Raw genomic sequence first — 26,169 nt, 5'->3', positions numbered from 1 at the left:
GTTCTGGTGATTGATGTGATATCTGTATTATTAATTTGGCTTAAAACATCCTGTATTGTCACCACAATCTGATCCAGTTCCTCTGACCTGTCTGCTGCAAAAAGCAATTTGGAAAGAACCTCCGTAATATTTTCTGCAGGAAGTACCAAACAAGATAATTTACGATATCTTCTTTTCATCCCCTGTACATTTTTTTTTGGCCCACAGTCATTAATTGGCCCTATGATCGCCTAGTTAGCTTCTAGGTTTTGATGTAGTTGATATATTTGGAGAGTCATTTGATATTAAATTGTAGCTCTTCACTCTTTTTTTAATGATGGTATTAAAGACTTACAAGGTGCCAAAGCACTATGCCAAAAGATGGGGATAAACATGAGATAATCTTGTATCTTGGGAAGCATATGGCCTAATGGAAGAAACATGGGCCTGGGAGTCAGAGGACCTGAGTTCTAATCCCTGCTCTGCCACTTGCCTGTTGTGTGACATTGGGCATTCATTCAATAGCACTAAGTGCTTGGGAGAGTCACTTACCTTCTCTTTACCCATTTTCTCAGCTGTAAAATGAGGAAACAATGCCTGTTCTCCCTCCTACTTTAAATGTAAGCCCCATGTGGGACAGGGACTGTGTCCAACCTGATTAACTGATATCTACTCTACACTTAAAACAGTGCTTGACACATAGTAAGTGCTTAGCAAATACAATAGTTAAAAAAAAAAAATCGCCCCTCATTTCCCAAGCATTTCTGTGTTTCAATAATGGTATTTAAGTACTTACTATGTGCCAAGTACTGTTTTAACCGCTGGGGGAGATATAAGATAATCAGGTTGTCCTCTGTGGGGCTCAGTCTTAATCCCCATTTTACAGATGAGGTAACTGGGGCACAGAGAAGTGAAGTGATTTGCCCAAAGTCACACAGCTGACAAGTGGTGGAGCTGGGATTAGAACCCATGACCTCTGACTCCCAGGCCTGTGCTCTTTCCACTAAGCCATGCTGCAACGTTCTTCATCACCTAAACTCTGAAAGTAATTTGCTGAAATTGTGGAAACAATCTGGAATTGAGAATAATAATATTAATAGAGAAGCAGCATTGTCTAATGGATCGAGCATAGCCCTGGGAATCAGAAGGGCATAGGTTCTAATCCTGGATCCAGCTGTAAAATGGGGAATAAGACTGTGTCCAAGCTCATCAGCTTGTATCTACCCCAGTGCTTAGTACAGTGCCTGGCATGGAGTAAGTTATTAAATTATCATAAAAGAATCAGAATGATCTATCATAGCAAAGAAAGCCACCTAGTCCAAAATGTACCTCAAAAGACTGTACTCCACTTCAAAGAAAACAAAGTCCCCTAACTGCTCCGGCCTAGTTACAGAGATGCCAAAATGAGCACAGGCTAAGATAATGTTTTCTGAATTAAAATCAAGGTTTCTGAAAGTAAATATTGTTGCATTTTGCAAATAAGGGCCACAAAGGTGTAGTAATCCCCTTCTTCACATTAAATTTTGAGCAAACACTATTGTGCTTTCCAAAAACGGCATTTGCCTGGTCAACTAAATACTGAAATCGAAGGTGTTTGTATAATTTTGATATAATTGCTGACAAGGTTGCTTAGCTATCACTAGAACTCTTTTTTTTTTAATAATGGTATTTGTTGAGTGCTTACTGTGTGCCAGGTACTATACTAAGCACTGGGGTAGATAAAAGGTGGTACACAGTCCATGTCCCATGTGAGGTTCACAATCTTAGTTCCCATTTTACAGATGAGGTAAACTGAGGCACAGATAAGTGATGTGACTTGCCCAAGGTCACACAGCAGATGTGGTGGAGTCATGAATCCAAAAGGAAATGCTGAATCCTCATCTCAAAATCGAGGGGAACAACTAAGGGAAAGCACTCATTGCTCCTCAGTTTGGGCATCACTCGCTAAAGGGGAAAAAAAAAACCAAAAACCATTTTCTCTGATGCAGTTTCAGTGCTTGAGTACGGAACATGGTTCCCATATGTTTTTGCTAAGTGCTTCAGACCTTTGGCAACTGAATAGCCATTGTAGATTTCTTTATGAAGTTTCCCACTGCAGTCAATTCTTCTATAAACCTGGTGATGCCTCAAAGCATGATAGACTTTCCAAAGTTCATCAGCAGCCACTTGATAGTTTTGAGGTGAGGTGGCTGGGTTTAAAAAGAAAAAAAATTGCGGTGGTGATGTACCTGCTCCTCTCTGAGCATTCCAATTGCTCTTTTCAGGCAAAATGTGCTGACTCAGATTTCCTTCTCGGTGGCTGCCGTTGATATCACAACAGCACAGTGCCTTTTGCTTTGGCATTTGGAGTTAGCGGTTCGCTTAGTTTCAAATTCTGTCGCTTGAATCATAGCACAAGCAACAGATATAATGCCAAATTGGGGGATGCGGGCAGGTTACAAGGGTACTGCGTGCGCGCACACACACGTGTGCAAAGAGGCTCTTTGTAGGAATTCACGGAACCTATATAACTGCAATTAAATGGAGTGCAATGATGACAACAGTGTTCATTTGCGTTTCTCTCACCTATGGTGTCTCAGCTGTGTTGTTGCCCCAACCTGGAACTCCCTTCACCCCACTTCTCAAATCTTTCAATCAGAGCTCTTATCTTTGCAATGCATCCTCCAGGAAGCCTTCCTGGGTTAATTCATGACACCTTAGTCATTTCAACCCAAGAACCACCCGTAATACTTGTGTATTTTATTTCATTCCTCAGCCCGTGTGTATGAATTGTGTGTATACAAATCTCTCTATACATTCAATTTATTCAGCTATTTCATCCTGCCATACTTGTGTTAGTTCCCGTTAGATCCTTGTTCTTCCTCCTGCTCCAACTGTTTGTCAGTAATTTTGAGCTGTGTGTCTCCCCCATTGGATTGTAAATTCCTAGAGGGTTGAGAACATGTATCTTCTGTTGTACTCGCCCAGGTGCCTAGCCCCGCATTTAGCACTCATCAAATGCTCAGTAAATTCCATTGGTTGATTCATTTGACTTAGATCACCTGTTAATGCCCATTCCAACTATATGATTCCGGGATTTACATTCTTAATTTAAGAATGTTAGTAATTTTGAAGCGAAATAAATGAAAATAGTCTTTATTAAGCCAAATTAATTTAGAGCTATTTCACTTTGAAAATAGAATTTTTCACGCTCCAGAAAGTCTTAGAATGTTAGTTAAGTAGACTCCCCCCTACTTCATTTTTTTTCTGGTACTTCCTAAGCAGTTTCTAAAAATGCTTTTTATCAAATGCTTGATTTCAGCCCTTTTTGAGTGTTAATTTTTCCAGACAAATCTAAAAATATGTTATTGGAAGCCTGCACCTGTGAATATTTTAGAGGGGAATGCTTCTTGAGGGCCAGGATGGGGCCGTCTTCCTATTTTTATCATACATTCCCAAGCATGTAGAACAGTGCTCTTCCAAATATATGAAGGTAAATACCAATTTTGATGATGAATAAGAAGTGGGGAAGGTTCAAGTGAAGTTCTCCATTATCCTTGACTTTTCACTTGTATTACACCCTGTGAGACTCGACTGCTTCCTTTCTGGTCAAAGTATTCACAATAGAGCTGGTAGTAATTTTTCATGGTATTCGTTAAGTACATACTATGTGTCAAACACTGTTCTAAGCTCAGGGGAAGGTACAAATTAGGTCAGACACATCCCTTTTCCACATGGGGTTCACAGTCTAAATAGGAGGGAGAACAGGTATTTAATCCCCATTTTACAGTTGAGGAAACTGAGGCACAGAAAAGCTAAATGACTCTTCCAAAGTCACACACCAAGCAGTTGGCAGAGCTGGGATTAGAACCCCAGGCCTCTGAGTCCCAGGCCGATGCTCTTTCCAAAAGGTCACACTGGTTCTCACTGTTACTCTAGTAATAGTATTTATGATGCACTTAGTGTGTGCAGAGCATTGTACTAAGCACTGGGTAAGGGTATACAGTGAGAATAAGACAACGAATCCTGTCCCTCTAGGGCTCACAATGTATGAATAGAGTTGGGAGGGGACTGGAGACACACAGCTGGCGCAATGAAATGATAAAGCCCTTAAACATCATCCAAATCAAATCACAACTCACATATTCAATAAAGAACTGTGGCTAGAGGAGCAGAATTTCAGGTTTCTCGTGATTCAGAGTTGAGGGCATACCCGTAGCCACAGCAAAGGCTACTGTGGCCACTAGCCTCCCTGGATTTATATGAGGCCTCATGTTGGAGGTGCGTTCTCTCTCCCATTGGGGAGGTAGAAAGAGTGGGATGGGGTCTCCTCAATGGTACCTGTTGGCCAAAACTTCAAGGATTCCCTGGCTCAGCTCTTGCTGGAGGAGCGAGTGGGTTGTGTTGAACATAGCTACTAGCCTGATGATCTTGCATTTCAGTAGGAGGATTGGGTAGGGCATCCAAAGAAGGCAGTGTTCCTTTTGCCAAGAGATGGAGAAAGTTGGGTTTATAACATTAGGAATTTCAGGAGAAACAAGTTGTAATCAATGTAGAGTTACAAAAATAGAATTATTGGGGAAATCACAGATTCTGCAAAGTTTCCACTGGAAAATATTAAGTGCTTCTTGAAAAAATCCCAAAAGGAGGAGATCATTTAGCTCAAATCTAGGTGATGAGCCTTTTCATATGGCATATTATTTCAGTAGCCCAAGAACCTGGTGATTCATGAGAATCAAAGTTGCCAGGGTAAATTACTGTGATTAAGTAGTTATGTTTTAATTTTCCCTGACACATTCAACTTTAAACACTTAAACTGTCAGGAAGTTGATGTTGAGTATTGATTTTTTGAAATGCTTAGGTTTTGCTTTAACCTCAATCTCTAAATGACTGACTTGGTTGGAAAAAAAAAAATGCTTCTTTCTATATTAAAAGCTTTCTCACACAGTTGTCCAGTCAATCAAATGTTGAAAAAAGCCAAAGTGGTTGGCTACCCAGTTCTAAAGCATGGAGTTATAATAGCCTTGATATGATTGTGCAGTCATATGTCTTAATTCATGTTTTTTTCTCTGTTCTACAAGTTTGATGTGGATTTAAAAAATTGTAGCATGTAAATAGGATGAGGCTGAAGGAGGAGTTGATAAAGGACACATTACCCCTTTGCCAGGACTTGTACTATATGTAACTATTTGATAACAGTTATGAGAAGCAGCGTGGCGCAGTGGAAAGAGCACGGGCTTTGGAGTCAGGGCTCATGAGTTCAAATCCCAGCTCTGCCACTTGTCAGCTGTGTGACTGTGGGCAAGTCACTTAACTTCTCTGTGCCTCAGTTCCCTCATCTGTAAAATGGGGATGAAGACTGTGAGCCCCACGTGGGACAACTTGATTCCCCTGTGTCTACCCCAGCGCTTAGAACAGTGCTCTGCACATAGTAAGTGCTTAACAAATACCAACATTATTATTATTATTATAACATTTTGAGGTTATAGTGTTAAAAATTAGGGAAAAAAACTGTGTTCATGATCTGGTCCTGAGTAGGGTAAAAGACTAAATAACCTCATGAAGTTCCCTTGATTTCCTTAGCAAGGCACCAATGTTTAGTGCATTTATGTTCAACTATTGTGTGCCAAAAGCTTAACTTTATTTTAAAATATAAATTTACCTGCTACTTTTGCTTGGTTATGTTTTCTTATTGTCCTTCCTTCAATCCGTTTCTTTATGTTCCTTCTCCCTTCTTATATGTAAAAGCAGTGGAGAATAAAGAGCACATTTTGTGTACCCTAGTTATTCCAACTATAAGGAGGACAGTAATAGGAGAAGCCATACCTTGAAAATGGCCACTCTGGCCATGTAATCCAGGTCCCAAGATGGTGGTGGTTTTGTTAAATTTTACTCATGTTATGACCTGGAGTTCTGCCTATCTTAAATCAATAGTTAAGCTTTCTCATTGCTGAGTAGAATGCTGTTAAGCATTTCCTCCTGCCTCATAAAAGCACACGTGGACAGAGAGAAATAGGGCTGATTGAAGAATTAACAATTGGGGAGAAGATAGAAAAATCCCCCAAATTAATGTTCCACATGAGGGGGAAAGTTGATACATCTACAGAACTATTAAAGATCAGTGGAGTTTCTGTTAATCTGTTAAAATTTTTATGAATAGTCTTAACAGTTTGTAATAGATTGGGCAGTCGTGGTTTTATATAGTTACAGCCTGGTTTTCAACTGGCTTTTCTCCTGTCCCATTCTAATATGGATCCAGATGTTGTTTTCCCACTCTAATATGGATCCAGATGCTCTTTTATGTCCATTGAAAAATATTTGACATCAAGTCCCTTGGCTGTGGTTTCTACCCTTGAGTTCCATGGCTCAGATGCTGCATCAGACTTGGAGCTGATATGGAAGGAAAGCGACTTGGTGCTAATGACCTGGCCAACGTATTTTATTGATAAAATTGAAAGCATCAGGTGTTTCTCCCTCAAATCTCCCCTGTTCCTCTCCAGGCCCTCCTTCCTTCTGGGCCCTCTTCAACTCTTCCCATCTTTCCCAGCAGTATCTCAAGAGAACTCCCTCCTCTTGTCAAAATCAGGCCCCTCTACCTATGCCTCTGATTCCATCCCTTCATTCCTTATCAAAACATTTGCTCCCCTCCTTGACTACCATCCTCAGCCATTCACCTTTCACTGGCTTCTTCCCCTTTGCTTTTAAATCTGCTCATTTATTCCCTATTCCTTTGCCCCATTGGCTCCCTCCAGTTATTACCTTATCTCTCTCCTACCATTCCTCTTCAGTTTCCTTGAGTGAGTTGTCTACACCTGCTGTCTCAAGTTCCTCTCCTTCAATTTCCCCTCCTCCAAATGCAGATTATTAAAATGTGCCTTTTAAATGGAACAAGGAAAATTTAGTGAAAGTACTTCTTGATCCTGAAAAGTCAAGAAGGGGCTACAAGCCCACCTTAGACATCAGAGTATTTCACAACTTTATGGTGACACAAATTTGAGAGCCCCTTTGGGCTTAATTATTTCCTCCTTAATTGGAGGGGAGTCTTTCTTGTAGATTTAAAAAACTATTGCAATAATAACGATGATATTTGTTAAGCACTTTGTGCCAGCCACTGTTCTAACACCCTAGTCTCAGGTTTGCTGAAAATGTATGACTAATTGAAAGAATTGTTGAAAGAGGGCTTTGGCCCACTGTTTTTTCCTCAAAGTAACTACTTCATTCTTTGTAATGTATGTTCCTTGTTCCCTCTAGCACCAATTCAGGTAGCTGATTTGGATTGGTGTGCCATCACCAGGATCATGTGAACGCATTAAGCTAAAATTGCTTTTGAAGATGGAAAGTCCTTCTATTCATGCCAACAGTTTTTCATTATATAAACTTCTCATGTGGCAATTTATTAGCAGGGCTAGATGAGCTCTAGTAATAGTTTTTCTGCTAGATTCACCAAGAAATTTTAGAAAGAAACATTTTGATCAACAGAAATACGGCTTAAAGCTCATTACAAAGAATATCATGATTTGTTGTATACTATCGTGAATAATTTTTAATTCCAGTAAACTTTCATTAACTCTAGTATATATTCCTATCCCATTATAGCCAACGCCCAAAAAGTAGTATGCTGTTTATTGACCATCTATTTGGTGCAGCACACAGTACTTTACACTTGGGAAAAACAGAATAAAGTGACACATTCCCTGCCCAGAAAGAGATTACACTATACTGGGAGATAAATATGAAAATGTTCCCAACTGGTGTGGCCAAAATGAGTACCCAGATATATGTGTACTATATGTATAGAGTACCCTGATAAATATGAGTACCCAGATATATATACATATATATATATACATACACCTGATGCTTTCAGTATATATATATACTAGGAGGCTTGTTTTTTCTTATTTTAACCTCAACATCCAAAAAACTCTGGAATCAAAGATTCTTAAAATGCAGACACCTGTAACTTTAAAGGACAACTTGGTGCAACATGAACCAAAATGATGAATTAAAAAATTTGGAAGGAACATTTAGAGCATTGATATTTCTTTTGCCCCCAAATTGGAAAAATCCCCAAAGAATACAAAACCTTCCAGAAGTTAAAAGCCCCAGTTAAGAGCTTATTGATAAAGTAAACAAAACTCTAGTGGAATTTTCAAATGTTCGGGGGCTGATATGGCATCTTATGAGGTTTATTTCCATTAGTGTCTGTTTCCCCATCTAGACTCCTTGTGGGGAGGGAATGTATACGGACTCTCTATTCCTCCAAGCGCTTAGTACAGTGATAAATAACACTCAATATTGCTCAATAAATACCACTGATTGAATGAATTGATGTATGCCTGAGTTGGTATGATGATCTGGCTCAGGTGCCAGGATATTAATTGGGGCAGAATTGGTGGACAAAGTGGAATTTTAGGAGGGTTTGGAATGTAGGGTTTTCTGTGGTCTGCCTGCTATAGGGAGGGTAGAAATCCCAGCATGAATGTGAGAGTTGAAGCCAGAGTGCCAAAAGCGAACCACAGCTAGAAGGCTTGCTTGAGAGTGACCGAAGACAGCAAATTGGGGAATAGCTACTGGAGACAACAGATAAGTAAGAATGGGGCCAGGTAGAGAACCTTGAAGACAATTGTGAGGAATTTTTGTTTGCAGACAGTTGCAGCATCATGTTAGGTAGACTAGAGGGGAGACAGGCAGGGAGATCCGAGACCAGCAATGAGCCTAATGCAATAGTGCCATAGTCACAAGTGTGATGAGACCAGAGCTTGTACCAGCATGGCATCAGTTTTGATGGGAGAGGCAGGGACAGATCTCTAATGAAGAATTCTCCAATTCTGATAATCATGTCTATAATCCATTCTCATTTACTGACTCCTGGCCATAAAGGCCATCTGCAATTCTTTGTGAAAAGCATTATTTTTAAAATTCAGAGCTGACAGCCATTTTTAGCCTCCATTTTCAAGATTGCAAGTTAGCGAATACAAGTATGTTGTTCACGTGCTCTCACTGAAAGGACATTGTTGTCCCTTTCTTCTGCCTTCACTGAGTGTATTTCAAACCTGGGAGTTGAGCGTGGCTTGAAGGCATTTGAGAGCAGTATTATTAGAGATATTAGAACCCATTGCAACAAGTTCATTGTTATAAAAAAAAAAAAAAAAAAAAAAAAAACCACCATTTGGGTGCCCCGATGAATTTTATTCATTATAAAGGAGGTATTAACTGACTCTTGAATTTGGGTATTACTATTCATTTTTACCTTGAAAGGGAAATATGGCCCTGGTTTTATTGAGGTATGGGGGGGACCCAGCTCTGACAACTCTTCCCCCCAACAAGCTACAATCAGAGCTAAGTGAAGAGCTCTGCCCTGCTTAGATTATCCCAGCCACCAGTAAGGAATCTCCAGGCCGATTGGAGTTTTAAAAACTCCAGTCAGATGTGTCGGTCCCAGCTCTGCCACTTAAGTACTGGGTGACCTTCAACAAGTCACTTCTCAGTTTCCTCATCTATAAAATGGGGATCAAATCCCCATTCTACCTGCTACTTTAGACTCAGAGCTCGATGAGGTACGGGGACTGTCGGATAGTCCGACCTGCTTATCTTGTGTCTACCCCAATGCTTAATACAGTGCCTGACACATAGGAAGTGCTTTACAACAGTTGTTATATAATATTCTAGTTGCCATTTGCCTCCATTCAGATATAGAGCCTTCTGCTACTACTCACCACTAGTTCTCATTGTAGCTGAACACACAGGACACAGACTCTGGGTAAAAATATATTATATCCCATGGAAGCTCATGAGGATCAAGTGGTTTGTAGTTGTATGCCAAGCTTTACCTTGAGAGATTGGTAAATTTTGAAAGTATATTTCTACCAGAAAGAATAATCCAGTGGAAGGCTAGATGTTCTACCTAAATAGTTTGAGATCAGGTAAGAAATGTATTTTCCTTTATTCTCAGACAAAAATAACATCTTGACGGAAAAGCGTGTCTCATCCAATTACTCATAACTAAGACATCTCTTTCTGTCACTTGAGAAAATGGCTCTCCCTGTGATTTCTGAATTGATAGAAATAGAATATTTGAAAATCTCAGAAACTGTCTAATGGTCCTTTCATTAGTAATGATCTTTTTAGAATAAAATGTGACTTAAAATAGACAATATTAGACTTGGTGGCAGCAAAATAATATAGGAGTAGAATTTTTGTCTGCTTAAAAACCTGTATTACTTAAGAATGTCAAGTTTTACATTAATCAGAATTGATGGTATCATTTTAAGTTACTGGCAGACCTTTATTTCTTATATATCACACAGGTCTGATGCTAAAGTTTTAAAGTTATTTTTAAAGCTCAGAAACTTAATTACTATTGTGACGACTTCTGCAACAATAAATTCTAAAAGCCCTTCATCATTCTAAACCATAAAATGCATAGTGTTCTGAAAATTCATGGTTTGTAAATTAATATTAGTGGCTCCTCTGAGAACCCATTTTTAGCTCACAAATAGCTGAAAGTGTCCCAATTCCAAGGACAAATATGTCATTCAAAGGACACTACTAATGAAAACATACAATCCATGGGTGGCAGCAAGGAGGAGTTCTTGAGGAGTGGGGAAACATGGACTGAACAGTTTTGGTTTGGGAAAAAAAAAAAATCCACAGCAGCTCTCTGCTTTGGGCTGGCTGAGGCAGCTCGGCAAAGAGAGATCGCTGTGTCTTTGGGCAGCTGTCTTCTGTCCCGGGCTGTTAGATGTCCTGGGCCAGCTGAGGCAGCTTGGCTGAGAGAAATTTCTCTCTTGGTAGATGTTTGATATGTCCCGTAAACTATGGTAAAACTATGCAGTTGACTGTGTGCCACTTGGCACTATGATACTCATCCCAGTCCAACAAGACTAATGTAAATATCCTTGCACTACTATTTCCCCTATCTGTAATTTATTTTAATCTCCGTTTAACCCTGTAGACAGTAAACTCCTTGTGGGCAGGGATTGCATCTACCAACTCTGTTTTACTGGACTCTCCCAAGCACTTTATACAGTGCTCTGTGCTCAGTGAGTACCACTGATTCATTGATCAGCTTGGCACTAGGTGGTCTCCCTTCGCCTGATGCCACCAACGTCATAAAGGGCCAGTTCACGGGCTATGAGACCTATCCTTTCTTGATGACAGCCGTTATCAATGTCATAGTATCCTGATGTTCTGGGCCATAATGGTTATTCTCTTGGTTTGTTGTAGTTTTGTATTGGTTATAGCAATGTAAGGCTGAAAATCACCAGCTGTGGCCTCTGATAAGCCTAATGAGATTGAGTGAGGCAGGCGGTTTGGAGCTCTTTTTCTATCCCCGTCCACTTTGAGGGTGAAGAATGCATTAGTAAATCAGGTTTCTCAGCTCCCCAAGATGTCACATAGCATTGCTGTTGCTTCTTTAGTGGTTAACAACCAATATCCTGGGCCACCTACTAATTTTATTAGAACAGGTTAAGGGGCTAGACCACACTCAACAGAACCTGCACTTTATTTTTCTAGCCATTTTGATGGGTTGTGCTGAGACTTCCCAACCCTCTTGGCTAGCTGTGGCAAAGTGAGGTGCCAAAGTTAGGGATGCAGTCGGTGTCACTTTTCCTGCCTTGTCTCCCCCTCTTCTTGGATCACTGTCCTTGCCCTCACGGAAGCCACAGAGCATCTCTAAGGAGGTAATAAAGTTCAGATCAGTTCTCCAATTGTATTTCCTTTTCTTCCATGTATTAATGGTTAGTATTCTTCAGCAATTTGCAACTTTTAAAAATGTGTTGCCAACATATGAATGTGTAATTGCTTAAATGGACTGCTCACAGGAATGTATTTGACATGCCTTCAATAGACGCTTGATTTTTCAGGTAAATTGGATGGTGCCCAGTGTAGTAAAAACTTAGGATACACTTTTTTGAGGTAATTCAAAGGGTGAGCTTAATGAGGCTCTTTTTTACCAGATCTGCTGTAGGCGCTTCTTATGTTTTGAGGACAAAAATCTAGGACTATTATTTCATCACTGATAAAGGTCTCTAGGTGACCTTTCAACAGTCACTTGGAAACACTCAACAAAAAGGTTTGTATTGTCTTTGGAATAAGTTCACTTTGCACACTGGTGTTAGGAAGGTCTGAATGCATTTTTTAAATGGTATTTGAGAAGCATTTACTATGTGTCAGGCACTGTACTGACCGATGGGGTAGATACATGGTAATCAGGTTGGATACTGTCCATGTCCCATATGAGGCTCACAGTCTTAATCCCCATTTTACAGATGTGATAACTGAGGTACCTTTATGCCACCACAAGTGACTGGTGGATGGGCAGTATCTTTGAACCGGTCTATGAAGATCAGCTTCTGTCATGTTTTTAAAAATGGGAAATCAGGAAGATATTTCAGTAAAAGGCTCCTTTAAGATTTGGGGCTTCAACTGAATGTATCTGATGGATCTTATAACTTTAAAATGATAATTGAACTTAGGGTTTTCCAAGATGTCCAAATCTAATTGAGCAATATTCTCAGTGCTGGTTCTGGAAAGTCTACGTACATAGACTCCTTCAATAATTAAAAATCCAATAATATACTGATTCTTTAGCTTCTAAGAGAATATATAGACAAAAGCATGAATGTGCTGATTATATACCTACACTCTTATATAAAGATGGAGTTTAATTCAGGGTTCATTAGATCTCTTCAGTTAATGCTGAGCTTAATGGTAATGGGAGTTATTTTTTTGTATTATTAGAACCTTTCTCTACAAAAGCAATTGGAAACCAACATGAGATTTTCAGAATAATTGCTTTATCCATTCTTGTAGTGACACCTAACAGAAATTTTTGTGCCAGGCATGAATGGTCAGTTCTTAGCTTCATCCCAGATTGGTATACGTGCCAGTGACTCTACTGCTTATGGGACTACTTATCTCCATAACTTGCAGGATTCAGGTCATTGCTCTGAACAACACTGCTGTGGGTCCTTTACTCCACCATCTTTCTCCATTCCTCCCAACCCAAGACTGCCCAGAGGTCTCTAATAATGTTGGTATTTGTTAAGCGCTTACTGTGTGCAGAGCACTGTTCTAAGCGCTGGGATAAACACAGGGGAATCAGGTTGTCCCACGTGGGGCTCACAGTCTTAATCCCCATTTTACAGATGAGGTAACTGAGACACAGAGAAGTGAAGTGACTTGCCCACAGTCACACAGCTGACAAGTGGCAGAGCTGGGATTCGAACTCATGAGCCCTGACTCCAAAGCCCGTGCTCTTTCCACTGCGCCACGCTGCTTCTCTAGTGATCCAAACAAGAAAATGGCCATGGTTACATTGTGCCTGGACTTTGCTTCCCCAGGAACCATTTTTAATTGTCATTGCCCAAAATAATATAGTGCTAGCTGACTGTAGAAGTGTTTGGTTTTTTTTAAAAAAACAAGCTGTGGGCTAGAAACCTCACAGAATGGTCACTCCCTAGTGGATTCATAATTTGCATCGGTGAGCAAAAGGAGTTTTAGATAATAGCTGCTCCCACCTCTCTCTCCTTCCTATTCATCCCCGCCCTTCCCATGTGATTCTCTTGCTAGCATATTTCCCTGATGCACAACCCTGTCCCCAGCCCCGCATCTATTTTTACAGAAGTGGATGTTGGATATGCTTTAATGCTCCATAAACAGAGAAGATGGCATGAGAGGATGTAAAGGTGAAGTGGAAAAAGAAAATAAAAGCAGGCGCCTGTGCTTAATGAGGGAAAATGGAGAAACATGATGAAATGAAATTAGGGGTGGTCTAAAGAAAGGATGTGAAATATAAACTTAAGGTGGGAAAAAAATTGAGCCATGAGTGAGGTAGTATTGATTTAAAATAGGATATTTGAATAGTTTTGGAGATAAAGGAAGAGAAGCTAGACAAGTTAGAAGTGGTAAAGTTTAGAAAAGAGTCAATTGTAAGCAAGGGTTTTCTAAAGTGCCAATTCATAATGCCGATAGCATGATGTACAACTTGCTTTCCTTTCTCTCCAAATCTTTGAATATGTTTATCAGGGTATAAACAGTGAGTTTTGAAACGCTTTTACATATTTCTCCTCTCAAAGGTGGTGTACTTTTTAGGAAACTTGAACCACAGCCTCACTTATTTGGGCTATTGTAGAGAGTCTGTGGAATTGATTTGGAACTACTGTTAGGAGCTGCCTACCACATTTAACATAGATGTATCAGGAAAAAATCTGGAAAGAGAGGAATGTCTCAGAGCGAATATTTAAACATCAGTCTTTATTGAATGCTCACTGTGTGTAGAGCACTGTAATAATAATGTTGGTATTTGTTAAGCGCTTACTATGTGCAGAGCACTGTTCTAAGCACTGGGGTATACAAGGTAATTAGGTTGTCCCACGTGAGGCTCAGTCTTAATCCCCATTTTACAGATGAGGTAACTGAGGCACAGAGAAGTTGTGACTTGCCCACAGTCACACAGCTAAGTGGCAGAGCAGGGAATCGAACCCATGACCTCTGACTTCCAAGCCCGGGCTCCTTCCACTGAGCCATGCTGCTTCTCAGCCAGCTTGGGAGAGTACAGCACAACAATTCCTGCCCACACTGAATTTGCAGTCTGGAGGGGGAAACAGATAATATAAATAAATTATGGATATGTACACAAGTGCTTTATGCATAAGGTACATATATACTTTAGGGGATATAAATGAAATGGCTATCCTGTGTGGACTAAAATAGTGAAGGCATAATTGCTCTTTGGAATACAAGTGATTGTAGCTATATAAGAAAAACTTGCATATATGAGGAATTAATGTTCACACAAATCCAGTTAGGTTGTAACTAGTGTTGTGCAACTGTTCTACAGCCTTTTACCAGGAAAAAGTTTGCCTCCTTTTGCCATAGTTTTATAATCTTCCAGAGAAAATTGTACACTTTATCTGGGGCCCCTCATGAATAAACTTAAAACCCTCAACCAGTACAAATATAATTGCTTTATTTAGGTGTGCCATCTTTATGCATTCTTTATAGCTATACTGACTTTTCATTTATTAATCAAGTCTTAGATTATATCAATGAAGAGACCTGATTTAGGAGCTAAATATTTCAAAGTCTCTCCCTCTTTTTATCCTGATCATTGAGACCAACTGGACAATTTAATATGTATCTAGAGGGGGGGATTTAATGTATATTCTCAAACTACCTTAACATACATGTATTTATAGTCAGTTCTCTTATAATGCTATAGTTGTGGCCTTAACCTCATGTTAAGGAGAAATTAAGTTAATGGAACTTAAAGTTTGACTGCTTGACTCTTTCTCTGCATTATATCCAGTCAGAACACTGAGGAAAAAAGGTTCTCTAATTCTTAAATAAAATCCGATTCAATTCTTGTAATGAAAACCTGTTGAGGCAGAAATGACTGATTAGCTGTCAATCTCTGATGAATTCATTCATTCAGTAGTTTTAATTGAGCAGTTACTGGGTCCAAATCACTGTACTAAGCACTTGGGAGAGTACAGTATAACATTAAACAGACACATTCCCTGCCCACAATGAGCTTAGAGTCTAGAATAAGGTAGAGGGAGTAAATATAAAGGACTAGATCCTTCACCTCGAAGGATAATTTGGAAGGAGGAGAAAGAGAAGGTAGGGCTAGTTGTGGGGTAAAGAGGGGAGTTCACACCATGGTTTCTCTTTCTACCAACTAAGTAGTTGGCAAAGTCATGAGGAGGTGAGGGTTGCTGGAGACTGGAGATTTCAGGAGAGAATGTGAAAGGTCAGACCCAGAATCAGTCAGCAGACAGGCAGCAATCAGTAATCTTCCCCCACCTGTTTGTGTGTACTTTTTCTTTTGATCCATATGTCCCTATATTGGCTTTGCCTCCAAAAGTGGTGTCTCCTGGGCCATGATTCCCCTACCTCATGACTCCTTGCAATGTGGTTCAACATATCTTTAATTTATTATTCTTCCACATTTTCACTATCTTCACCTGCCATGTCCATTACTGAGCCCCTTTTAGTTGCTAACACTTTGTACATTGGAAGGTAGATTTTTCCTCAACACTAGTGAACATGCTGAACCAAAACAACAGAAGGACAGTAAGCAGGTAAACCATTTATCTTTTGTTTTGGTCTTTTTTTTAAAAAAAAAAAATGCATCCTTTCCTCATGGTTTTCCCCCATTCCTGGCTTCCTCAGAAGTTCTCCTTTCTGAGTCAGAGCAGGAGAAGGGTGACATCACTTGTAGCACCTGGATATCACAGGGGTGGATACAAGCAAATCAGGTTGGACACAGTCTGTCTCACATAGGGCTCACAGTTTTAATCCCCACTTTACAGATGAGGTAACTGAGGCACAGAGAAGTGAAGTGACTTCCCCTCACAGCAGACAAGTGGCAGAGCTGGGATTAGAGCCTTCTCTCAGGCCTGTGGTCTATCCATTAGGCCCCGTTGCTTCTCACTAACAAGATCTTTCCTAGGAGAAATGAATTAATAAAACAAGACAGTGCTTTTGTGACAGTCTTCCCCCAAATTCAAATATGGTTAACTAAAAAAGAATACAAGTTGAGATGAATAGCTTAAAAATTGACAGCCACGAGGCTTTCTGAATAATTACACCAAAGAAAATTAGAATGCTCTCCCCCTCTGTATCACACATTTATACTCATAAGGCTATAATTTTGCTGGTGGTTTTAGAGCATTTGAGTTGATAATGCCCCCTCAGCATAGTCTAAGCCTGAATCTGGTATACAAAGTATAAAGATTTTGTATTGTACCATTGGCTTATTTTATGAAAATACCAGTGGGATTTGGATTTAGTGAAAGCTTTTAATCTTCTATAATCAGGGTGCAAATAAATGAAAACACCTTTAATAAACACACTCAGTTATTTTTGGCACATTTTGTTTTTTTTAATGAGACAGATTAATTTTGTTACTTCTTTGGGTACAAATTTGTAAATTTGCCAAACTATGGCTCTAATCTTTAGATACTGAAATGATATAGTGCTTTCTCTTTCTAATCTGTTTAGCCTAGCTTTGGGGCTTTGTGACTCCCTCCCCTGTCCCCTCGCCAGTGAAAGGAAACACCTCTTTTAAAGGCCTTGTATTACTATGTGAGAGGACTATACTTACAGGGAATTGATTTATTTACCTTGAACTGATTTACAAGCATTTGGTAGAGAAAATTGCATAATTCTACACAGTAGTGTTCCTTGAACGATGTTTTGCTCTTGAACCAACACATGACTGAGATGACTGAGCATGAAAGTGTTGGGTTTTGAAATATTATTTCTCAAATTGTATAAACAATCACTGTGAAAATATAGCCTTTTGCCTAAAATTAGGATTAAATCTATAAATGCGTATTTTTCCTCATTTATGTAATAGTATTAAGTTTGGAGAGAAAGGTCTTGAAATATCCCAAATACACTATTGTATTTTCTCTTGTGCATGTGTCTAGAAATGTTAGGGTTCTGGTCATAAAACTACCGTGGGTAATTTCAAACTAGAAGCTTACATTTTAAGTAACTGAATAGAACACAACATCCTCTGTGCAATGACTCCCAACTCTACCTCATTGACCCAAACCTCTCTCCTCTGCAATCCAGCATTTCTTCATGTCTCCAAGACATCTCGACATGGATGTCTATCCCAAATACCTTAATATATCCAAAACCAAACTCACCATCTTCCCTCCCAAATTCTCTCCACCACTTAACTTTCTCACTACCAACCATCTTCCACATCGCTCAAGCCTGTAGCCTTGGCATTATCTTTCACTCCTCCCTCCCTTTCAACCCCCATGTTCACTATGTTGCCAAATGCTAATAATAACTGTGGTATTTGTTAACCCCATTAATAATGACGGGTTTTTTAAAGTGCTTACTATATGCCAAACACTGGGGTACATAGAAGATAAATCAGGTTGAACACAGTCTCTATCCCACATGGGACAGAGTGGGATAGTCTACGTGGGAGGGAGAACAGCTATTGAATCCTCATTTTACAGATGAGGAAACTGAGCCCCAAAGAAGTGAAGTGACTTGTTTTAGGGCACCTAGCAGGCAAGTGGCAGAACTGGGATTAGAACCCAGGTCCTGAGACTCCCGAGCCAATGCTCTTTCCACTAGGTCATGTGACTTCTGTCAGAAGAATCTTGTTGGTTCTTCCTTTGTAGAATCTATACCCTCATCTCCATCTAAACAGCCATCATGCTGTTCCAAGTACATATACATTCATTCATTCAATCATATTTTTTGAGCGCTTACTGTGTGCAGAGCAGTGTACTAAGTGCTTGGAGTGTACAATTTGGCAAAAGATAGAGATGAGAGAAGGCCTTCTGGAGAACCTGAGATCAAAGAATGTGAGCTGGGACATACTAGAAGAGAGTGAATAATTAAGAGGGACAGGAGATTTTGCTTGCAGAGAGGAATGTGTAACCACTAAGGATTTTGGAGGAGTGGGATATTTGCTGAAAGATATTTTAGAAAAATGACCTGGACAGCAGAGTGAAGTATGGACTGGAAAGTGAAGAGACTGCAGGCAGGGCGATATTGCACTCTTCTAGTATGCCCCAGCTCACATTCTTTGTTTCTCCCAAATCAACCTTTGCCTCATTTTTCTCTTACCCCTCAGTGACCTCTTGCTCACACCCTAACCCTCCTTCCTGGACCTCTTCCCCTCCCATCTGACAGGCCATTACTTTCCCTCTCTTCAAAGCCCTTCTAAGATCTCAGGTTCTCCAGAAGGCCTTCTCTCATCCCCCCCACTCTATAATTGTGATGTTTATCAAGTGCTTGCTTTCAGTAAATGGTATTTGAGCACTCAGTGTGCAGACCGCTCTACTAAACCCTTAGAGTACAATATTATGATCAAATGCTGGAGTAGGTACAATGCAATCAGATCAAGACCCATTTCTTGCCCCACATGGGGCTCATAGTTTGAGAGGGGGAGACCAGGTATTCACCATTTTACAGATGAGGAAACTGAGGCACAGAAAGGTTAAGTGGCTTGCCCAAGGTCACACAGGCAAGTGATGGAGCTGGGATTAGAACTGAGGTTTAACTCCCCCAGTCCTGGGCCCCTGTCCACTAGGTGCAGTTGCTAAGCTGCCTTATTTATCCTGCCCCCTACTCATTGACACTTCATTTCCTGGCTATCCAAGCACTATCCAAGTACTCACATCACAACCTCTCTCTCTTCTCTCTCTACGCCCCCCCCCCCCCCCCCCATGTTGGTATCTTCATATGCTGTTGCTTCCTCCTATCTCCTATCTCTAACTCCTCACTCTAGGCTTCAAGGCTCTACATCACCTTGCCCCTTCCTACCTCTCCTCCCTCCTCTCTTTCTACCACCCACCCCGCACGCTCCGCTCCTCTGCTGCCCACCTCCTCACTGTCCCTCGGTCTCGCTTATCCCGCCGTCGACCCCTGGGCCACGTCCTCCCGCGGTCCTGGAACGCCCTCCCTCCTCACCTCCGCCAAACTGATTCTCTTCCCCTCTTCAAAACCCTACTTAAAACTCACCTCCTCCAAGAGGCCTTCCCAGACTGAGCTCCTCTTCTCCCTCTACTCCCTCTGCCACCCCCCCTTTACCTCTCCGCAGCTAAACCCTCTTTTTCCCCTTTTCCCTCTGCTCCTCCACCTCTCCCTTCCCATCCCCACAGCACTGTACTCGTCCGCTCAACTGTATATATTTCCATTACCCTATTTATTTTGTTAATGAATTGTACATCGCCTTGATTCTATTTAGTTGCCATTGTTTTTACGAGATGTTCTTCCCCTTGACTCTATTTATTGCCATTGTTCTTGTCTGTCCATCTCCCCCATTAGACTGTAAGCCCGTCAAATGGCAGGGACTGTCTCTATCTGTTGCCGACTTGTTCATCCCAAGCGCTTAATACAGTGCTCTGCACATAGTAAGCGTTCAATAAATACTATTGAATGAATGAATAATTTATTTTAATATCTGTTTTACCTGCTAGAGTGTAAAGTCCTGGAGGGCATGGGCTATGTATAGTAATTCTGTTGTACTCTACAGTGCTCTGCACATTAGGATTTTAATACATACTATTGATTCACTGGTAACTTTTTTTTTTTTGCAGGTATCTTGTGATCTATAATCCTTTAGAGCAAGAGCGTTTTTCATTGGTTACCATCCATGTCAGTTCACCAAAGGTTAAAGTACTATCTGCTTCAGGAACACCTGTTGTGGTTCAAATTAGTGCTGTGTGGGATGGGACTACTTCAGTTTCCCATGAAGCATATCAGGTATTGTAATATGAAATGAACCATTGACTCTGATCTTTTATCTATGCATGTGAAATATTTCCATTTTAATGGCTGTTGATAGAAAGATAAAAAAAAAAAAAGTTAAAAACAGATGACCTGAGATTTGGGTTTTGATGCTACCAAGGTACAGTAGTGCATTTCAGAAGTTGGAATAAAAGCCATGTTATCACGTTGGCTAATCTCTAATGCTATGCAGTGCCTCACTGTCCGTCAGAGAAGATGTTTTCCAGAAGTCAGTGCCATGAACAATGGCAAGCAGCCATATTGTGATAGCACACCTGCTGAAGTTTATAAGTGTGGAGGGGGGATGCCCAGCCTTAACATTTCTGTATATTAAGAAATCAAGGAGGAGACAGGCATTAATGTAATACTTGGTATTCAACCCATGTGCCCAAAGGGTTCAGATCCAAGTAGGATTTTAGATGTCACTATTTTCCAAAAAATGAGAGGAGGCTGAAATGACAAGGCATCTCCTGGCTTTCCATTGTTGGCAAATAACCAAATAACCAGAATGCCCCTCAACAGACTAGTGATGAATGCTGTTCAATGTGTGCTGCCATAACTACAAAATAGCTTTAGACCATAAGATGAAATAGCAGGCATGCTCATGCACAATGCCAGACAGGAAAATTTTGAGGAGCAACACCAAAACATACTGTTCTGAAGACCATACAGAAAGATTTGCGACCATCAGTGGACCTGGGCTCTGACAGCTAGTAAGGAAATTTTGCTTCCTGAGAAATGTGTGGAGAGACTAAGATTATTGCTTGTTCGTATAGCTAGACATGGCAGAGCAGAGAGTGACCTGCCTCACCCATTCCCTATTGCCAGTAGAGTAAAACAGAGCCATGTAAGTAGATCAACTTCATGTACAGTGGACCTGAATTCTGAATGTCCTTTAAATTTTTACCAGATTAGACTGTCACCTCACTTTGAGTAGTAATAATGGTATTTATTAAGCACTTACTATGTGACAGGTATCATGATAGGCACTGGGGTTGATAGATAATCAGACAAGAAGTAGGCTCTGTTTCACATGGGTTCACAATCTTCGAGGTAGGGAGGGCAGGTATCTTATCTTGATTTATAGGTGAAGTATGTTAGACTTTCAATTTTATTTTTCATTTACATAGCTCTCTTTTTGGCCTGAATTAATTTTTTATGGCATTTAAGTGCTTACTGTGTGTCAAACACTGTTCTAATTGCTGGGGTAGATGCAAGTTAGATTGGGCACAGGTCCTGTCCTGCAATGGGGCTCTCAGTGTAAGTAGGAGGGAGAACAGGTCTGTAGCTTCTTCTTAATGTTCGTGGATATTATAGATCATTTTTGAGTTATTTCAATGAAAATAAGGTATATAAGCATCACTGCCAGTACCAGTTTTCAGTTTTGGGATAAGGGAATATATAGCCTATCCTAAAACATATAAAGAGCTTTGTTGCAAATGTTTTAAATATTTTTAAACAAGGAAAAATAGGTTGTTCCTTCTGTCTTCATTATAAAATCACATTTTGTGTTTTTAATTGATATTCATTTAGATGACAGTTGATCATCTCATTGCTACCACACATGTAAAATTTGTCTTAGCAAATTGAGTGCTCTTCCTAGAAATTACCTTGATTCCTTCAAAAAATAATTTGTAAAAACCAAGAAGGAAAATAAAGTCTTGTTACATATGGTGGCTGTTCTTTACCCAAGTGTAATTGTGGTGTCAGTATAATGAAGTCTTCTGTGGGATTTCAGTGAGCCAATCACATTCAACAGGAATGCCAAATCACCGGGAAGGTTAAATTAACGTTATTCGAATGTTCTTCAATTCAAGTCATACTATCGAAGACAAGCTCCTCAGGGAAGCTGGCTGTTTCTAAGTACCAGTTTCCCTCATTAACCATGGTTCTTCCCTTTTATTGTTTTTTTGAAAATACACACTCAATTCTTTGAATATTATTTTGTTTGCTACCGTATGTGGAATTCACCATTTTCTGGGATTGTGGATTCATTCATTCAGTCGTATTTATTGAGTGCTTACTGTGTGTGCAGAGCACTGTACTAAGCACTTGGATAACACTGCCTGTCATCTTCAGATAGCTAACTTCTCTCTTGCTACTTCCAGTACTGGGATGGCATTAATGTCTGTGTTGCTATATCAGTAGTAAAGAAGCTCTATGGCCCCACATACCTACTACTTGGGCACAGCAGAAGAGTACATTTGAAAACCACCATTTTGTCAGGAATAAATGGGAATCAATACCTGTTCTCCCTCCTTCTTAAACTGTGAGCCCTTGAAAGGACAGGTACTGAGCTCAAACTGATCATATTGTATCTACTCTAGGGCCTAGTACAGTGCTCGGCACATAAATGCTTAGGAAATACCACCATTACAGATGGCTAGAACACTTTAATAACATAGTAACTCCTGAAAAATACCTTTCCCAGTTGAGATGGAGACCCTTCAAGATATAGATAGCCAGCCTAAATAGGAAGGCATGACTGTAAACTGTAAGCTCTGACTGTAAACTCCTTGTGGGCAGGGGTCATGTCTACCAACTATTGTTCTGTACTCTATCAAGGGCTTAGTACAGTGTTCTGAATTAGTAAACACTCAAATACCACTGACTGATTTGTAAAATGGGGATTAAATACCTATTCTCCCTCTTGCCTTCAGGCTGTGAGTCCCATGTGGGACAGGGTCTGCATTTGATTTGTATTGTCACAAAATCAGATTTTGTGTTTTTAATTGATATTCATTTAAATGAGTTGATCATCCCCATTGCTACCACAGTTATATAAAATTTGTCTTAGCAAATTGAGTGCCCTTCCTAGCAATAACCTTGATTCCCTCAAAAATGATTTGTAAAAGCCAAGAAGAAAAATAAAATCTTATATATGGTGGCTGTTCTTTACCCAAGGATAATTGTGGAGTCAGTATAATGTCTCTCCCATGATGCTTGGCAGAGAATAAGCACTTAAATACCATAATGGTAAATCTCAAAGCTGGAGTCAAGACTATGCTTCTGAGACACCAAGACATGAGCAGTGGGGGCTAGTGGAAAGAGCACAGACCTGGAAATCAGAAGACCTGGGTTCTAATCGTCCACCATGTGCCTGCTGTGTGGCCCTGAGTGAGTCACTTTATTTCTCTGTACCTCAGTTACCTCATCTGTAAAATGGGGTTTCAGTGCCTGTTCCCTCTCCTACTGAGATTGTGAGCCCTGTGAGGGATAGGGACTGTTCCTGATGTGATTACCTTGTATCTTCTCAGCACTTAAAACAGTGCTTGACTTATAGTAAGAACTTAAATACCACAATTATTATTAATGCTGTTTTTCCAGCTCAACAGGCATTAAAAGTCTTTGAGTTGGTGGTTCAGAAACTGCTGTGCACAGATGATTGTGTGCTAAAGGCAGTGTGCATAAGACATGCAAATGATTAGGAATCACTTTGCAGATTCAGCACAATTTTCTGTTTTTTCTGGAGAAAACTGAAGTTATGTAGCACCTTAAACCCAGGAAATCCTATACTCATCGCAAGGTCTTCAACAGTAATGTAGAACTTGAAGCTCACTGAATTGGGCTACCCAAACAGTATACTGTCTAAAGATGTACAGATAGCCAAAGAAACTTTCCACAGACTGCAAGGCAGAGTGTGGAGACATTTAGGCATGTTACATAGCAAAATTAAGGTCTGTATTGCTGTGATGCCTGGAATGACTACAGAAGATATACCCAATTTCTAGAAAAATTTTGCCAACACCATCTAAGAGCTGTACTCTACATCAAGTGGCAGACAAGATTACTTTTTTTAATGGTATTTGTTGAGAGCTTACTATGTGCCAGACACCATACTAAGGGTAGATACAAGCTGATCAGGTTTAACACAGTCCTTGTCCCACATGGGGCTCACAGTCTTAATCCCCATTTTACAGATGAGGTAACAAGCACAGAGAAGTAAATGGACTTGTCTGATGTCCCAGAGCAGACAACTGGCAGGACAGGGATTAGAACACAGGTCCTTCCGACTCCTGGGCCTGTGTTCTATCTACCAGGCCATGCTGCTTTCTCCCCCAATTACTTGGTCCCGCAATAGTTAGCTTATTAACATTTAAGCAATGCTCAAAGGAAAACATATGTCAGGGAGAAAATATGAGGAAAACAGATGACTAGTTGGGATATGGTGAACTGAAAGGGGACCCACAGTAGCTGGGAAGGTAGAATAAATTTAAAGACATAAGTGAATCATAGTTTTGAACAATGCACCCTAGCAATAGGCAAGCCAACCTGCAGAGCAATGTGAAGATCAGGATACAAAGAATCGGGCTGGAAAACAGAGCCAGGGCCTGTATGGGATAAACCCCTGAACACAGCAAGGAGCTACTTTGATGTGCAAATAACTTAGAGGGCAGTGTCAGTCATGTACCAGATGGTTAACATCTCAGTAATGTCATCTTTGGAAATGGACAGCTCTGCATACACTCAGAGCTATATTAATATCTATATAGATTGCCTTATCCCTAATTCATTTTCATCATATAGGAAATTTAATTGTTACGGTTATTTGCAATTAAGTAAGCCTGTGGTTATAACTGTCCCATGTGAGATAGGGACTGTCTGATTTGATTATCTTATATCTACCCCAGGGGTTAACGCACTCCACTATCACTGTTTTTTTATTGTTGCAGTGAACTTTAAAGTTATAATCAACTTAGCTCTGGGTAAAGCTAATGAACTACTGATTCTGTGAAAGAGAAGCACAATGTGAAGCACAGTGTGATCCCAGTGTTGGAAGAGTGCAGCCAGTTTGAAACAGACTTTTTTTTTATGGTATTTAACTGCTCACTGAGTCAAGCACTGCTTTAAGCATTGGGATGGATACAAATCAATCTGGTCAGATACTGTCCATGTCCCACATGAGGCTCACAGTTGAGGGAGAAGAGGTTTCAAATCCCCATTTTACAGCTGAGGAAACTGAGGCACAATTCAGGGACTTGACTGAGGTCACACAACAGGCAAATGATGGAACTGGGCTTAGAACCCAGGCCTGCTGACTTCCAGGCCCGGGCTCTTTCCACTAGACCGTGGTGCCTCCCAGGCATAGAATGCTTTCTCCCTAATCCACACAATCCCTGAATTTTGCCTGACATGACCCAGATGTGTCAGCTGCCATTTTGCCAAACCAGGTACTTCCAAGATCTTAGCTACCTCTGTTGGCAAGAGAGAAGTGATTTGGTTTTTGCTTCAGCCCCCCATAATGTATAATATGAAGTCTTATTTTTCAGAAAACAAGAGTAGTTATCAGCCAACTGTTTTAGCTCCTGTCAATATTGGAAACAAATTTGCTTAAACGTTCTATTTGTTGAACACCAACCTTTTCATTTCAACAGATTTCCTTCTTAGCCCATCTACCACCCTTGGGACTAGGAGTGTATCAGCTTTTGGAATTACTTAGTTCAGAATCACACCTGGCTGATTATAGCATATATTTGAGTGAAAGGAGTTCTGCCAAAGTCACTCCTGACAGAATCTTCAAGATAAAGGAGATGCAAAATGCAATGGATGATATAACTTTGGAAAATTCCTATATTAAACTCTGGTTTTCTGGATTATCTGGATTTATGGAGGTACGTTGAACCCAGTAGTTTCTGTTAGTCATAAAAATCTTATACAAACGCATTAAAGTGCTTCATGGGGGATGACTATTAAAGTGAGTGTATTAAATGAAACTATGCCAGAGAATCATTTTGCCAAAGGATGAATAAGAGGCTCTATTAGGGCCTAACTACGGTAATCCAGGGGTTTGCAACCTTTTCGTGCAGAAAAGCCAAACAAAATGAAATTACGGAGCATTCAGTTTGTAGAGAGCCAATCATACGATTTAAAGAGTGAGGGGAGGAGAAGAGGAAGGAAAAAGGGGAGAGGGAAACACTACAAATGTCTTTTTGG

At 40.3% G+C, this 26,169-nt stretch overlaps 1 protein-coding gene across 2 annotated transcripts in view; it reads left to right on the top strand.

The window, feature by feature from the left end:
* Positions 1–26,169, top strand: part of MAN2A1 (mannosidase alpha class 2A member 1) — a 159,213-nt gene that overhangs the window by 79,316 nt on the left and 53,728 nt on the right. For both annotated transcript variants that reach the window (XM_029053956.2, XM_039910655.1), the window contains exons 13-14: positions 20,046–20,211; positions 25,611–25,847. In XM_029053956.2, the coding sequence (XP_028909789.1) occupies positions 20,046–20,211; positions 25,611–25,847 (403 nt within the window). The remainder of the gene's footprint in view (positions 1–20,045; positions 20,212–25,610; positions 25,848–26,169) is intronic.

This window comes from Ornithorhynchus anatinus, chromosome X3 (assembly GCF_004115215.2).
Source record: "Ornithorhynchus anatinus isolate Pmale09 chromosome X3, mOrnAna1.pri.v4, whole genome shotgun sequence".
Classification (NCBI taxonomy): domain Eukaryota; kingdom Metazoa; phylum Chordata; class Mammalia; order Monotremata; family Ornithorhynchidae; genus Ornithorhynchus; species Ornithorhynchus anatinus.
Note: the sequence above shows the minus strand (reverse complement) of the source record. Positions and strands in the feature narration are given on the sequence as shown.